Source organism: Mastigoproctus giganteus, chromosome 1 (assembly GCF_048544385.1).
Source record: "Mastigoproctus giganteus isolate SK-2022 chromosome 1, ASM4854438v1, whole genome shotgun sequence".
Lineage (NCBI taxonomy): Eukaryota > Metazoa > Arthropoda > Arachnida > Uropygi > Thelyphonidae > Mastigoproctus > Mastigoproctus giganteus.
The window spans coordinates 38274773-38292279 of record NC_143575.1 but is presented as its reverse complement, the minus strand read 5'-3'; the positions used below and the strand labels follow the sequence as shown (position 1 = coordinate 38292279).

The window sequence follows — 17507 nt, the reverse complement described above, 5'->3', positions numbered from 1 at the left end:
CCTTTGTGAATTGGGGTCACATTTGCACATTTCCAGTCTATGGGTACCTCCCCTGAGTCCAAGGAAGCTCTCATAATTATGGCTAAGGGTTTGCTTACTTCCTTTGCTGCCTCCTTTAATATAACTGGATAGATCCCATCCACCCCGGGTGCCTTTCTTGTGTTTATCTTCAACAGTTTCTCCTCCACTTTACTCCCAGTTATTTCAAGATTCTGTAGCTTACTGCTAGAGTTGAATACACCTCTGGCATTCCCCTTGCTGAATAACTCCTCATGTGTGAATGTCGATGCAAAATATTCATTTAGTTTGTTAGCTACCTGAGCAGTATCATCAACAGTTGACCCATCAATATCAAGTGGACCAATCTGATTCATCCCCTTCCTTCTAGAGTTTACATAAGTAAAGAACTCTTTGCTGTTTTTCTTTGCATCCCTTGCCAAGGATTTCTCGTAATCTGCCTTCGCCTGCCTAACCTCCTTTGTAACTTGGTTGCATATCAACTTGTATCTATCATAGGCTTCTGTGTCATGTGTTAATTTGTAAGTATCCCATGCATTTTTCTTCTCTGCCATATGCCTCATTAGTTCATCTGACATCCATTTTGGCCTAAACCTTGAACAATATTTCTTAGTTGGTATGTAAAGCCTAGTAGCTTCCAAGATAAGTTCTTTGAATGCTTCCCATTTTGAATTTGCTGTTGGTAACATCATCAGTTGGTCCCACTGTATAGAATTTAAATACTGTCTCAGTCCATCGTAGTCGCCTTTACGGAAGCAATAACCCTTCCCTTTACCCCTAATGGTAGTTACCTCTTTGAGTAAATCCCACTTCAGCACACTGTGATCACTGCCACCTAGTGGTTCATTTATCTGCAGATTCTTAATGCATGAAGAATCACTGCTGATAATCAAATCAAGAGTATTACTCCCTCTAGTTGCCTCCCGAACATGCTGATGTAGAAAACAATCATCCAATAAATCCACAAAAGCCCTGCTAGTGCGTGAGTAACCAGCCCCTAAATTCCAGTCAATATCTGGGAAATTAAAATCTCCCATTATAAGACTCTCTGATTTACTGGCCCACTCTATTTCCCTGTACAGTTCCTTATTATACTTATCAGAGTCATTAGGCCTATAGCACACTCCTACTCTCAATTTTGATCTCCCAATGCTTATGTCACACCAAACTGACTCAACACTGCACTGTCCAGCGATGTCGACTGGCTTCACTTCCTTGGTTTTTATGTGTTTCTTAACTAATAGCATAACCCCTCCCCCCCTTCCTATCCTGTCTATCCTTTCTGTAGACGTACTCCCCAAATTCCAGTTCTGCATCCCTTATATCTGTGTGACACCACGTCTCTGATATCCCAACAATATCTGCCTTTGATGTTTTGAGCAATACCTCAAATTCATCAAATTTATTTACTAAACTCCTAGCATTGGTGTACACGCGAGTATACCTGCACCTGTTTCTATTCTTAGCTACCCTAACACAACCCATGTGTTTACTTGTACCGCAATGGGTCCCAGCAGTCTCTGAAATATCATGCATCTTGTTTTTCAGGCTTCTGCTCATTCTAATAGAAGCAGTGCAAGAATCTCTTTCACCTCTGCCAGTGGCTACTGTCAATCTATTGGTCTTTGTCTCCCCCCAAGCTAGCAGTTTTCCGACCCACCTAACACTGCCTCGATAGCATCAGCAAATATTCTAAAATTACCAGGCGGTATCATGCTTGATTTCCATATATAATGTATTTATGTATTCGTAGCAAAGAGCGACACTGTGTCGAAAGCTTCTGTAAGTACAGTATTTTATTTTACTTCATCAAAAGAAGTGAGCAGGGGGCGAAGCCCTCTAGTTATTTATTATTATTTTTTTAACTACTATAATATTGAATTTTTTAACTATATAATATTGAATCAGTTGCCTAAACTTGTTTTAAGTTTAGGCAACTGTCATCAGAATAATAAACCTTTAAAAAGTGTGCCGAATTAAATTTGTCTACAGTAAAAGGTGTTTACTTAATTAGTGTTTTGGGGGGGTTGCTGATTGACTGCTTGCTGTTCACATCAGATAGGATGGGGTCAACAAAAATCCTCCACTCAGCAGAGGGTGATGTTTAATAGTGCCACTAGAAGTAGGTTTCACTGTATTAGCACTGGAAGCAGATGTGATATGCTAATCTGTACATTACAAAATAGAGCAATGCTGAACAAATTAAAAAGTTTTACCCTCCAAATAAGTTTCACTTAACCTAACAGAATTTATTAGAAGTAAATTTTGACTAGAAGTAAACTATTGCAACCATTCTAAATTTGCACTAATTATGAATACAACAAATGCCACAACAGTTTACACCATCTAGTGGAACTATAAGAATTATGAAGACACCTCAGACTCCAAAGGAATTTAATAAAACTTTACACCGTCTAGTGGAACTATAAGAATTATGAAGACATCTCAGACTCCAAAGGAATTTAATAAAACTTTAAATGAGATTTGAAATACATTATAAATATGGAAAAAGTAACCTAACAGAATTATAAGAAGTAAATTTTGACTAGAAGTAAACTATTGCAACCATTCTAAATTTGCACTAATTATGAGTACAACAAATGCCACAACAGTTTACACCGTCTAGTGGAACTATAAGAATTATGAAGACATCTCAGACTCCAAAGGAATTTAATAAAACTTTACACCGTCTAGTGGAACTATAAAAATTATGAAGACATCTCAGACTCCAAAGGAATTTAATAAAACTTTAAATGAGATTTGAAATACATTATATAAATATGGAAAAAGTTTATAAAAAGGGATTTTGGATTACTTTAATAGTAAGTTTTAATTATAAATTTGGTTTATAGGTAATATAAATTTATCTCATTTGTGACCTTAGACAGTAATATTTTTGGAGTACATTTGATGTAAAAATACACAAACATATTACTCTCTGCAAGAAAAACTGGTATCTATGCTCAGTGTTTTTACTAGTTACATTTTTCTTTCCCAATACGTACATGATAAGCATTTATTATTATTATTTTGTAATGAAATCATTCAACTTTAACCCTGTCAGGTGTAAAAAAATATGAAAAATCAGCAAAAAATAATTTAAAATTGTTCATTTTTTTTATGCCACCTATATTTTCGATGTTTTCTGAACATTGAACAATGGTTTCAATTCTGGAACAGTAAGCATCTGCTTATCACATCTATGCTTAAATCCACTCAGTTCTAGGTGCATGGACAAAACATGGAATGTGAGCCCTGTACACCCAGTTCAACAAGTTCTAACTCCAGTTCTGAATCTACCACTGTTATTTATTTATTATGCATTTATTTCTTGTTGATAAGAATGAAAATGGCAGAATTGTTTTACTTGGTTATATTATCCTATTGTTGAATTGCAAACAACCACAACTGCCCACCAGTGTGCAGTTGTGGTTGTTTGCAATGAATGCGATCCTGCAAAGTGTGCAGAACAGTTCTGTAGTAAGATCCTGTAACAGTCATATGACATGGCACAATGTGCTGGTAAACCATTCCTTGAATGTCAAAAAACAAGATGACCATAACCTTTCCTGCAAAGCTACAACTTTTTTTCAGTGTTGCTAATTACATAGACTTCCAAACAGAGCTCTGTTGCTTACTGTCTGGGTTGAAAACACAAAGCCATGTCTCATCTGCCCTTATCACTTTGTGCAGATCCTCACCATCTTCAGTAACCACCTGTTGCAGCTCTTGACAAACCTCCATATGAAATTTCTGTTTCTCGGGTGTGAGTAGTCTTGGAATCCAGCACGTACAACATATGCAAATGGTCATGGACAATATTGTGTGCGCGCTTCGTGCTGATATTCTCAACATCCCTGCTAGTTGCTTTACTTATATGATGATCTTCCCTCATGATTACAGAAGCAGTGTTTTTATGGTTTCTATAGTGACAGCAGTGGTTGGTGTATCAGAACTGTCAATTTTTGTGATTGACTCATTCTAAACAATTTTTGGGATCTTTAAACATTCTAAACCACCTACAAGCTGTGCTACATGGAAGCATATAGCACAGATTCACCATAAGCCTCTTTTAACATTTTGTACGCTTCATCTAATGTTTTCTTGAGGCAGAAACAAAATTTAACAGCATCATACTGTTCCTCACGTCATATCCCTTGTTACCTAAGTGAAACTGAACAGGCATAAACTGACTGACAGCAAAGGTCATATTATGCGCAGTTGCTATGTGCTCCAGATTGGTTTGGTCTTAAATTCCACAGTTCAGCTAGAAAAGCAAGCAATACAGTTCACAAAAATTTATGATCATTCTTTATCGAATAGCCCTCATACTAACATACATTGTCACTAAAAGTTTACTTCTGATTGTAATGAGTACAGCTAAGGTGCTTGTAAACTAAATTTTTGGAAAATGCCCTTAAAATTGTGGCTTTATTTCCCTTAAAATATTTCAAAAATTTCCTAAAAGCAGAAAACTAAAAAAATTATATAAAATAGAAAAATAATATATAAAAAAGCAAAATTTTTAGTTTTTACTTTATTTTCTGAAAAACAGTACTTAATTAATACACATTCCAATTATTAAAAAAATAAAAAACTTTAGTAATACAGTAATACCCTGACTTACGCGAACTCGGAGTTACACGGTTCTTGATTTTTTCGTTTGGTGTATATCTAAAATTAGTTTACTAGTGATTTGGAAGTCAAATCATAAAGTGACAGCTTCTGTTTTTGAGGACTGGTTTGGTCACCACTTCATACCCGAAGTCGAATGTTATTGTAAGTCTAAACAGATTCCATTTAAAGTGATGCTTCTTATTGACAATGCACCCGGTCACCCTCCTGCCACCCTAATTAATTTCGACCCACATGTGAAAGTTGTGTTTTTGCCTCCAAACACAACCAACTTGCTTCAACCGATGGACCAGGGAGTCATCAAAACATTCAATGCTTACTACCCGAGGCGTTCATTTGCACGTCTGAATGAAACTATGAGACAAAATAGTGAGATACCTGTTAAAGACTTTTGGAAACAATTCAATGTTTTAGATGCCGTAAGAATCATTGAAGAATCTTGGGATGAAATTCACAAAGAAACATTGAATGGGGTCTGGAAGAAACTTTGTCCATTTTTTTTTTAAAAAACGAGACGAAAACAACGCCAAAAACTGATCATGTCGCTCATGTGATAGAAGACGTTGTTAATCTTGCCAGGCAATTATATTTGGAAGTCAATGGTGATGATGTCAACGAGCTATTGGATTCACATAGTCAGAAGCTGACAATGAATGAGCTCATAGAGATGCATGAGCAAAACGTCACAAGTATCCGACACTTCAGACCCAGTTCCACCAGAAAAGCATGACAATTGCAAGTTTGACAGAATGTCTCAGCTCAATTGAAAAGGGCTTAAAAATTTTAGAACACATAGACTCCAATGAGGAAAGCGTTGTAACTACAAAGCAAGGAATAAAAAAATTATTAGCTTGCTACGAAGAAATTCTGCATGCGTGAAAAAAAGAAGGCGTGTGTCGTCAGACGAATTTGTTAGATTTTATGAAGCCATCGACATCGAAATAATTTTTTACATAACTTATTTATTTTTTTAATACATATTTTGTATTAATATGTATAAATAACTGCAATTTTATTAAATATTTTTCTTCCAAACTAGTGTTTTTGTTAGTCCTTGGTCCCAATTAAACAAAATTTATATGTATTTATATGCAAAGTTGTACCCCGACTTACGCGAATTCGACTTAAGCGATTTTCGTTGGACTCACCTATCGCTTAACTTCAGGGTATTACTGTAGTAGTGCCAAATGATGGCAAGCAGGCTTATACACAGTATTAGCCAAAAAAAAAAAAAAAAAAAACACTTCCCACACAAACCTGTCCATCCCCTCTAATAATTTGTCTAATTCTTCCTTAAATTTATTCAAACTACCCACTTCCACAATACCAACACCTGATGATTTCCAACAATCAGTTACCTTCAAGTTCGTTTCCACACATCTTTCCTGTAACCATTCTTCCTCAGTTTAAATTTATGCCCCCTGATATGTATTGTCTGAGCAAGACTAAGGATGCTATCAACATTTAGCATACTCAGTCCATTCAAAACCTTTTAAGCACCTCAATCAAATCTTCTCACATTTTCCTAGTTTCCAGATGCTGCAATTTACAGAAGTGATGTCTTTCTTGGTAAGAGTACCCTTTTTGTTCATAACTAATTTTGTTGCTGTTTTCTGTGCTTCTTCCAACACATCCACATCCAAAAATGAAACTCCAGGCTTGCATACAGTACTCAATGTATAGTCTAACCATTTCCTCATACAGCAGATTTCCTCCTTGTTCCTACTGACAAAATTTCTATATATCATTGACAAAACTCCATCCATTCTCTGAGCAGTGCAGACAGGTTGCTATTGTAGCAGCCTGTCTGCAAAGCTCAGAGAACTTCATGTCTGATTGCGCAATTTCCCACTTTTTCATTGTCCCACTACCTTGGTTGTGATACTACAAAGTTGGTATGTTATGTTTAGGTGGTAAATAACTCTCATCAACCAGTGCAATACCACCACTTTGCTTATTGGAGGCTTAAAGTGGTTGAAACCCATGTTTAGTCTCCAGAGCAAAGTTTCTGGTATTCCCCCTGCACACACACACACACACACACACACACACACACACACACACACACACACACACAGTACAAATAGTACTAACCAGAACCATTATTAATATAATATAATAATAGTAATATAATACTAATGCTAACACTAAGTGATAGATGACTCTCATAAACCAGTGCAATACCACCAAGTACCATAGGTTTTGATACCTTTCGTGTTTAGGATTTTCATTAAAAAAAAAAAAAAATTCTGGGATTACTGCTACCCATATGCAGTATCTTGCATTTGTCAATGTTAAACTTCCATTGCCAATTCTTGGCCCATGTGTCTAATTTTTTTCTTGATCTCATTGCAGTAGCATACTCTTATTAGTGTCATTAACCACCCTGCCAACCTTTGTCTTCTGCAACCTTAGACTTTAAGCCTGATATACTTCAGTATCATTATTAAATACTGAAAACAACAGTGGGCCCAACACTGAACCCTGGGGGGCTCCACTGATAACATTAGTCCGTGAAGGGTAGTGTTCATTGAGATCACCCTCTGTGTTCTCCCACTCAACCATCACTTTACCCATCAGTAACTTACCCCTAATATCACACTGCTCCAGTTTCTACAGCAGTCTCTTGTGTAGAACAATATCTAAAGCCTTTCAGAAATTTAGTATGTGATGTCAAAATTATTTTTTGAATCCAGTTCCTTTATTACTGCTTCATAGGTTTTGATACCTTTCGTGTTTAGGATTTTCATTAAAAAAAAAAAAAAAAATCTGGGATTACTGCTACCTATATGCAGTATCTTGCATTTGTCTCCATTGAGCAATGACTCCGTTATATTTTCTGAAACAAGAGTCAGGTGTACATGGGGATCAATAAATTCACAGAGGGAGGCAAAGGGTGAGGTGGGGTGACATTTGCACCTATCCAATCAATAGGGACCTCCTCTTAATTCAAGGATGCTCATGATTATGACCAAAGGTTTGCTGCCTCTGTTTATGTAATTGAATAAATTCCATCTGCCCCAGGTGACTTATTGCTTTTAGCTTGAACAATTTGTCTTCCACTTTTACAAGTATATCTTATTCTGCATTACAACTAACAACAGAATGCATTGTCAGGTAGTAGTGCACTCAGAAATTTTGTTTGAAGGAAGGGCTAGTAAATTTTAGAAACATCAACACATGACAGTACAATTACATAAAATCCATTTGAAAATTCTGGTTAAATGAAATGATTTATGCATCCTCTGAAAAGTTCATTGTAACAATATTTTACTATAATGGATTGTTGGTTCTTTCACAGACCACATCTATGGATATACATGTATCTAATCAGCCAATGTTTTGTTCTGGTAAATAAAACAGAATACGTTTTAAAATTAAAAATGGTTCTGATACCTTTAATGTACAAGTAATGTAAATGCATTATATACATAGCTATAACAGCAAATGAAAAGAAATGACAATCTAAGTTTGCCAGAAATATGTTAGCACTCACTACTTCTAAATTTATACAGATGGTTCTAATACATAATTAATTTTCGTGTGTTGTGTTCAGTTTGGGCTCCACTTTATTTTCTGAATAAACATTGCACAAATATAGCTCGTTTTGTCTTGACCACATAACATTATGCCTTCTGTATTTGTTTGCCATTGTTTGTTCAAAGTTCTTCTCATGATAGCTTCTTAATGCATTCATAAGTTAGGAAAAAAAACTTTAGTTATCCTTTCAAGAAATGCAACTTTTGTTTTAGTTTACTCGTGAATTTTTTGTAATAACTATAAACATTGACATCTTAACATAAGTTATATAACTTTATGTTAAGATGTCATCTTAAATCAAACTCGGTGAAAAGTTTACATGGACACACGTGCACATTTTGTAATATTGGTCTTTATTTTATAATGGAAACAGTTATGAATAACATTTTTTAAAATTAGAAACAAATTTTTAGTTAAATTTTAAAATAAAAATATGTGCTGGCAGACACAAAAAATTTCATTCATGGTGAAATAGAGTACCTGAACACTGAAGCCATACTTGTTATATTTTTCTCTTGTCATACTTCTTAAATTCTAATGCAATCAGAATGAAAGCCAAAATTGATGCAGAATGGATGCAAAATGAAAGCCAAAGTTACAGATGTCACGCAAGATATTTAATTGAAAATATTTTTGGCCTCTCTTTCTGCAAATATGTGCACTGAAGGGTTAAAGCAATGTGGAGTGGGACTTCTCTCCTGAAACTTACTGACATCAGTAAGTTTTAGCAGTAAAGTAATACTAATCAAAATACTTGCATTTTGTTTGATTTGAAATATTCTGTGGCCTTCTGACATATGAGGACACACATGATATAAAACACTTCCACGTGGTTAACATGATATTTTATATGCATCCTGACAACATAAACATTGAGCAGTGGGAAAGTGGGCAAACATAATTAACAGCAAAGAAATTTTCTGTTTATCTCTATAATTCTACTGAATTAACCATAAAAATTTTAATAAAAACTTAGTTTTTATTTAAGATACCTTGTGGCTAGCATGGACAAAACATTTTCTACAATAACTGACATCCTAGTCTAAACCTGTGTTTTTCCATTTTTTCTGAAAGAAAAAAAAAAGTATTAAAAAGGTCTAAAATATTCTAAAATGCTATCTATCAAAAAAAAAAACCTAATATGAAGTATGTTAAACCATAACAAGAGGGAAAGTTATTTCATTTTTGAATTTATTTTCAGTGTAACACAGACATTGAACATCTCCATTACCAATTTTGGTTATTTATAATTTTTTCCCCCTTCTAGTTCTTTTTCCACGGCATACGAATAAACAAGCTAGGGACAACACAATCAATCTAATCCACACTTTTAGAGATTACCTGCATTATCACATTAAATGCTCAAAGGTAAGTATTTTTTTTTTTTTCATTATTTATTTATTTATTTTAACAATTTGACAATCATTTCTTTAAAAATGAAAGACTACTTCAGTGCATGCTTGGCTAAAAGGAAAAAGTCAGTGTGGGCATCATATATTATTAAAAAATACATCAGCTATTTCATAACTAAAAAAGCTGAAACCAAACAAGGAAATATGGTAAACTATGCATAATTAATATGAACTTCTAAAATAATCATTTTAAAACTAAACAAACCCCATGAAAATAATAAGAAAGAAAAACATTTAGTGAAATAGTATTGACAAAAGATTATATGGACTTCACAGAAACTAAATTAAGAAAGAAACCCTAATAAAAAATTAATTAAAACAGTTGTAAAATAATAATTTAAACAATTAAATTAATTTGAAGGGAATATAAGATCCTTTATTTGAAAGGTAAAATCAAATCATTTTTTGACATTAATACATTTTCAGCAAAGGGAAAATTATAATAATTTGACCATTCATTTAAAATGAGTACAGTAGGGCCCCGACTTATGATGACATTGACATCCGATATTCTCAGGAACCGATATATTTTTCCATGCGATCTTTTATTTTAAAGACCGATGATATTTGCAAGTACTGATATAACTAGAACGATACATGGGTGGAAATTTTCAGAAACGTGGCACACGGAACATCACTCGTATGATTGTTCTCAACCAATTAGTGTCTTTGTTATTTTGTTCAATGCGTGGTGCGCAGAACATCACCCGTATGATTGTTTCAGATTGATGACGGTATGAATCTTAAAGCTCCATCAACCAGTGGCAGTGCTGTGCACTTTGAAGACTTTAAAGCCGGCGCATCAAAAAAAAAGGCGAATATCAAAAGTGTTGAAATGCATGGAGGAGGCATTCAGTGCTGATAAAAGGTGCCTCCGTAGCCAGGTGGGCAGGAGCAGCAGTCCGTTAGCACACGCTTCTTGATTAGACCGGGGTTTGAGCCCATGACCACCGGATACGAAAAGGTCAGGGATTGACCACCGCATATCCCCGGAGCAATATGGCCTTAGTTGCTAATGCTCCTAAAAACCAAACAATAACAGTGCTGATAAAATTGCAGCTGAGATCTTTAAAATTGAATTCCAAGAGTTTGTTGATCAGGAGGGTCATCTTTCCCATCCGGTTTTTAACACTGACAAAACCGGCTTCTTCTGGAAGCAAATGCCCAGGAGAACGTATGTCACTAAGGATGAACCTAGTTTACCTGGATATAAGCCTATGAAAGATAGGCTCTCTCTCCTGTTGGGTGCCAATGCCTTTGAAATTTTAAGCTGAAGTCTTTGCTTGTGTATCACTCTAACACTCCCACAGTATTTAAACAACAAAAGGTCGACAGAGGCATGCTGGGAGTATTTTATATTTTAGTGCAGTAACAAGTAAGCCTGGTTTACAGGATACACCTTCAATGAATAGGAGCTTGGAGTTTTCTGTCCTTCAGTGAAAAGTTATCTTGAGAAAAATAAGCTGAAAGCACTGCTCCTGCTGGATAATTCACCAGTACATGATCCCACCCTTGTTCAATCTCTTGAGGCACAGTTTGACTTCGTTCAAGTCAAATTTTTGCCACCCATTCCTCTTCAACCAATGGACCAGCAAGTTATTGCAAACTTCAAGAAAATCTACACCATGAAAATGTTCGCAAGTTGCTTTGCAGTGAGCTCTGGTGAAAATGTTGTCACCGTCAGAGATTGAAGTTCAACATGCTGGAGTGTGTTGATTTTTCCACCAAGGGCTTAAATTCAGCCTGGAAAAACATCTGGCCTTTGATTAGCCATAACGTTGACGGAATTGAAGATCTTGGTGATTTGACAAATGATATTGTCACTCTTGGTAAATCAATAGGTCTAGAGGTTAGTAGTAATAGTATAATAGTGGCATGTCATGCAAAAATAAAAAAAATTTACATGACCATTCTCTCTAAATGTTTGTCCAGTTCCTCCTTCAATTTATTTCACCTATCAACTTCCACGACAGATGGAAGTTTGTTCCAGCAATTAAACAACCGCTGACTAAAGGCAAATTTCCGCACATCTGTTCTACATCTGTCTTATCTCAATTTGAATTTATGCCCCCCCTTAGGTTCGTAATCTGAACAAGTGGAAGAATCCCATCAGAATTCAGCGTGCTCAACCCATTCAAGGCCTTGTACACCTCAATCACATTACCTCACAGGTGCCTAGTCTCCAGCCACTGCAATTTGCAGAACATAAGCCTCTCTTGATAAGAGGATCCCTTCATTCCCCTCACCAATCTTGTTGCCCTTCTCTGTACACACTCAAGCGAATCTACATCCTTCCTAAAATGAGGCCTCCAGAACTGTATGCAGTACTCAAGGCCTGACCATTGCCTTATACAGAGGGATAATCACCTCCTTTTCCCTACTAGCAAAATTGCTGTATATCATTGACAAAACCCCATGACCTGTTCTTGCAGCCTGTCTGCATTGTTCAGAAAACTTCATATCTGACTGCACAATTACTCCCAGGTCCTTTTCATTTTCTACCACCTTAAGTGTAGTACCACACAGTGTTGGTACGTTCCTCTGGGGTTACTTCTACCCATATGCAGTACTTTGCATTTGTCAATGTTAAACTTCAGTTGCTACTTCTGAGCCCATCTTCCCAAATTATCTAGATCCTGTTGCAGTAGCACACTGCTGCCATTACTGTCATTAACAACTGCCAACCTTTGTATCATCTGCAAACTTCCACATTAAGCCTGATATACTTTCATCAATATCATTGATAAATATACAAAACAACAGTGGACCTAATACCAAACCCTGTGGAACTCCAGTAATAACATTAGTCCACGAAGAGCAGTGCCCGTTGATTACCACCCTCTGTCTTCTCTCTCAACCATCCTTTTATCCATTGTAGCAACTTACTCTTATACCATTCTGCTCCAAGTTGTACAGTAGTCTTCCATGTGCAACAGTGTCAAAAGCTTTCCTAAAATCCAAGTATGTGATGTCAAAATTATTTTTTGCATCCAATTCCTTTGTAACCACATCACAATATCCACGAAAATTGGTCAGACAAGACTTTCCCTTAACAAACCCATGCTGTGTTTTAATTATTGCTGCAGTCTTGTCTAGATGATCCTGCAATGCATCTTTAACCAGTGACTCCATCATTTTACTTGGAACATAATTAAACTAACTGGTCTGTAATTACTTCTGTCACCCTTCGATCCCCCCCCTTTGTGAATTGGGGATACATTTGCACATCTCCAGTCCGTGGGGACCTCCCCTGAGTCCAAGGATGCTCTCATAATTATGGCTAAGGGTTTGCTTAGTTGCTTTGCCGCCTCCTTCAATATAACTGGATAGATCCTATCCACCCCAGATGCCTTTCTTATGTTTAACTTCAACAATTTCTCCTCCATTTTGCTCTCAGTTATTACAAAATCATTAACTACCCTGCTACAATTTGATAACCTTATGGCATTCTCAATCCTTAATAACTCCTCATGTGTGAATGTAGATGCAAAATACTCATTCAGTTTGTTTGCTATCTGAGCAGGATCATCAATATCAAGTGACCCAATTAGATTCATCCCCTTCCTCTTAGAGTTTATATAAGTAAAGAAATCCTTGCTGTTTTTCTTAGCATCCTTTGCCAAAGATTTCTTGTAATCTGCCTTTGCCTGCCTAACTTCCTTTTTGACTTGATTACAGTCTAGTTTATATCTGCCGTAGGCTTCTATGTCGCCTGATAATTTATATGCATCCCGTGCATTTTTCTTCTTTGCCACGAGTCTCATTAGTTCATTTGACAACCATTTAGGCCTAAACCTTGAACAATATTTCTTAATAGGTATGAAACTTTTAGTAGCTTCCACGATTAATTCCTTGAATGCTTCTCACTTAGAATTTACTGTTGGTAACATCGTCAGTTGATCCCACTGTACAGAATTTAAAATTTGTGTGAGACCACTGTACTCACCTTTACGGAAGCAAAAACCCTTTCCTTTACCCCTGATGGTAATTATATCTTTAAGTAAATCCCACATCAGTACACTGTGATCACTGCCACCTAGTGGTTGCTTTATCTGCAAATTCTTAATACACGAATGATCACTGCTGATAACCAGATCAAGAGTATTACCCTCTCTGGTTGCCTCTCGAACATGCTGCTGTAGAAAACAATCATCCAATAAATCCACAAAAGTCTGACTAGTGTGTGAGTGCCCAACTCACAAGTTCCAGTCAATATCTGGGAAGTTAAAATCCCCCATTATAAGACATTCTGCTTTACTAGCCCATTCTATTTCTCTGTACAATTGTTCATTGTACTCATTCGAGTCATTAGGCCTATAACACACTCATACTCTTATTTTTGCTTTCGCAGTGCTTATGTCACACCAAACTGACTTAACAGTGCATGTCCATCTATATCAACTGGATGCACTTCTTTGGATTTTATGTTTTTCTTAATTAACAGCATAACCCCTCCTCCCTTTCTATCTTGTCTATCCTTTCTGTACACATTGTACTCCCCAAATTCCAATTCTGCATTCCTAATATGTGTGACACCACGTCTCTGATATCCCAACAATATCTGCCTTTGATATCTTGACCAACATTTCAAATTCATCAAATTTATTTAGTATACTTCTAGCATTGGTATACATGCACCTATTCTTATTCTTAGTTACCCTAACACATCCCATATACCCACCTGCTTCACGATGACTGCCATCAGTCCCTGAAACACCCAGCACTCCTCACTCCATGCCGCTGCTTATTCTAATAGAAGTTGTGCAAGAATCACCTTCACCTCTGCCTGCGGCTACCTTTAACCTTTTAGTCTGTGAATTCCCCCCTCAAGCTATCAGTTTTCCAACCCACCTAACACTGCCTCTATAGCATCAGCAAATATTCTTTCACCCTTTCTATTTAAGTGTATCCCATCCTTGTAGAAGCAGTCTCTCCTATTAACAAGCACAGACCAAGCTGAAAAAAATTCTACCCTTTGAGCCTCGCAGATTCCATCCAGGGCCGAATTGATTGACAAGGCTTTCATCATGTACTCCCTCCTATCATGTCTGGGTAGAATTGCAGGCACTTTCAAACTTAACCCTAACTCGTGACTTTTTTTGCAACATTGACCGTTGGCAAAGAGAGTGACAATGGAGAGGAAGAGGAAGACACTGAAAAAGTGTCAGTTGAAGGCTGTCATTTCTGTTGGGAGTGTTTAAGAGAAGTGGAAACTCCCCCCCCCCCCCCACACACACACACATTGAAAACACTGAACTCATGATGTGCAAAATGGAAGACGAATAATTTCTTACTTCAGGAAGCTACAAAAAAAAAAAAAAGTCTTCAAAAACAGTCCACGTTGGACAGTTTCTTTGCCAATAGCAACAGAAGAGTGAAAAGAAACTTGACGCTTGATATAGTCCCACCACCACTATGCCACCGTTGATTTCATCAGCTCTGCACTTCAAGTCTAAAGTAAATGCTAATTTATTGTTCATTTTTTATTTTAAGATGTTTTATGACTATTTATTAAATAATCTTTATAAAACACTCATTTTTAATGTAAAAATGAAGTATAATATATAAGAAATGTGTATAACATATAAGAAATATATAATATGTAAGAATTACAGAAAATCAATGTGTTATTGGTTTCAACTTACAATATTTTCAACATATTACCAACGAATTACCATTGTATGTTGGGACCCCACTGTAATATTACCATTTGAAATCAAGGGGGTGGGGGAGAGAGAGAGAGAGAAATAAGTAAGTATAAATCAGAATTAAAATGAACAATTATTTAAAAAAGAAAAAAATTTTAAAAAAAGCAAGTATTACTTAGATGCTTATGTCTTGGTGCTTAGCCCATGTTTATCAGTAGATCCAGAACTGTGCAATAGCAGGGGGGGGGGGGCAGTGGGTACAAAACACCCAGACTTAAACACTTATTACTTTTCTTTACTTTTCTGCATTACTTTTCTTATAAACAATTACTCACTCTGTACAAATCTTAAATACATTCTACCATGGAATATTGTTCCCATATTCTGGAGCAGAGTCCCCTAAACCTCTCTGAAGCATGTAGATTCTGTTCAAAAGGGGGTAGTTAGGTTAATTAATGACCCATTTCTTACACAGTCTGTCTCATAAATACTCAGTTTTTGCTGCATGCTTTTTCTGTAGACACTTCCATGGGCACTGTTCTTCTGAATTGAAATCTATAATTCTCCAACTCTCTTCCAAACCACTCCGAACATGTGCTGTCAGCAGTCACTATCCCTTCATTACCCAACTCCAAACTTGCAGAACCAACTTTTCTTTCTCCTTGTGTATCCCTTCTATATGGCTGTTCTGTAGAAGAACTTTCCTTCGTATATTTACTAAAAATTACAATCTCCAGAAATAATGTCAATAAGTATCTTTTGTCTTCTTGGCCTTTAACCCATGCATGGTACTAAGTACTGTAGATTCTAATACTTTTTGTGTTTGGGATTTCATTTAAAAAAAAAAAAAATTTTAAATAGAAGGTGAAAATGGTTATAAGAAAAGGATTAGTCAAAATCTAACTTATCTTAAGAAGAAAGGGAAAGAACTTGAAATAGATGAATATTAACTGCTTGTTTTTTATCATTCTTATTGTTAAAGTTTCAGCCATCTAATTTTGACTGAAATTCTTGACCATTGTGTGAATTTATTTTACAATTGCATTTATAACAATAAAAATTTCATACTTTTTTATTTGCTGCCTCCATAGTCAGGTGGGCAGGAGCAGCAGTGCATAGCACACGTTTCTTGATTAGACTGGGGTTCGAGCCTGTCACCACCAAATACAGAGGATGCGGAAAGGTCAGGGAATGACCACCGCATATCCCCAGAGCAATATGGCCTTAGTTGCTAATGCTCCTAAAAACCAAAACAACAACAACTTTTTTATTCTTTTTTTTTTTTTAATTAGACTTTGTCTCTGCCCAGTTTTTTGAGAAGCAAAATTGTAACTAATGAATACAAATCAATTGGTGCCTCAGTTTTCTCACTTTGACGTGCATACTGAAATTTGTGGAAATGACATGTTACAATATCAGTTTTGCTTACCTGAGCTAATTTCCCCTGGCAAAAGTTATGCAGGTTCACTTAACATTGTAATCATTCTGTCATCAGAAAACCTAAGCATTTCTGGTGTTTTGATTACAATGAACATAGACAAACAAAAACGACTCATTGATTTCACAAAAACCTCTTTACAATATAATAATGAGATGTATAATAAATTAAAACATATGTTAGTTAGCTTTGATATGCAAAAATTTTTTTTGTAGAGTAGTCAGAACATTTATAAACAGAATTTTCTTCAACTTTCCAGCTTTAAAAAAAAAAAAAAAAAAAAAAGTTAGAATGACAGCTGTTACAGGCCTGGTTTTTGTCTTGATCAAAATTATCAGCAATAATGCCAAGAAAATTGTCAAGTCTGAGTCTGTCTCTGTTTTTATTCCTTATAAAGCAAATCAATTACCTTCTATTTGTCTGCCATTGAGATGGCACCTCCGTGAGCAGGAGCAGCAGTGCATAGCACACACTTCTTGATTAGACCGGGATTCGAGCCCGTGACCACCGAATACAGAGGATGCGGAAAGGTCAGGGAATAACCACCGCATATCCCCAGAACAATATGGCCTTAGTTGCTAATGCTCCTAAAACCCAAATAGCAAACAAACAGCCATTGAGATAGAACTCCTTGTGAGTGAAATGATATGTATAAGCTTTTAATTTTGCATAAGATATTAGTGAATCTTTTATGCTTAACAGTGAGAACTACAAATTAAGTAGTTTAAAAAGGAATAATTATTTCAACCCCTGAATATCCAGTATACTGAACTAATTTGCTTACACGACAATGTTTCCAATCCACTTTTCGTGTTG

At 36.0% G+C, this 17507-nt stretch overlaps 1 protein-coding gene across 1 annotated transcript in view; it reads left to right on the top strand.

The window, feature by feature from the left end:
- Arpc2 (Actin-related protein 2/3 complex, subunit 2) overlaps nt 1-17507 on the top strand; it is a 93580-nt gene that overhangs the window by 64322 nt on the left and 11751 nt on the right. Inside the window, exon 8 of the mRNA XM_090379609.1 lies at nt 9461-9561. Coding sequence (XP_090235735.1) covers nt 9461-9561 — 101 coding nt within the window. The remainder of the gene's footprint in view (nt 1-9460; nt 9562-17507) is intronic.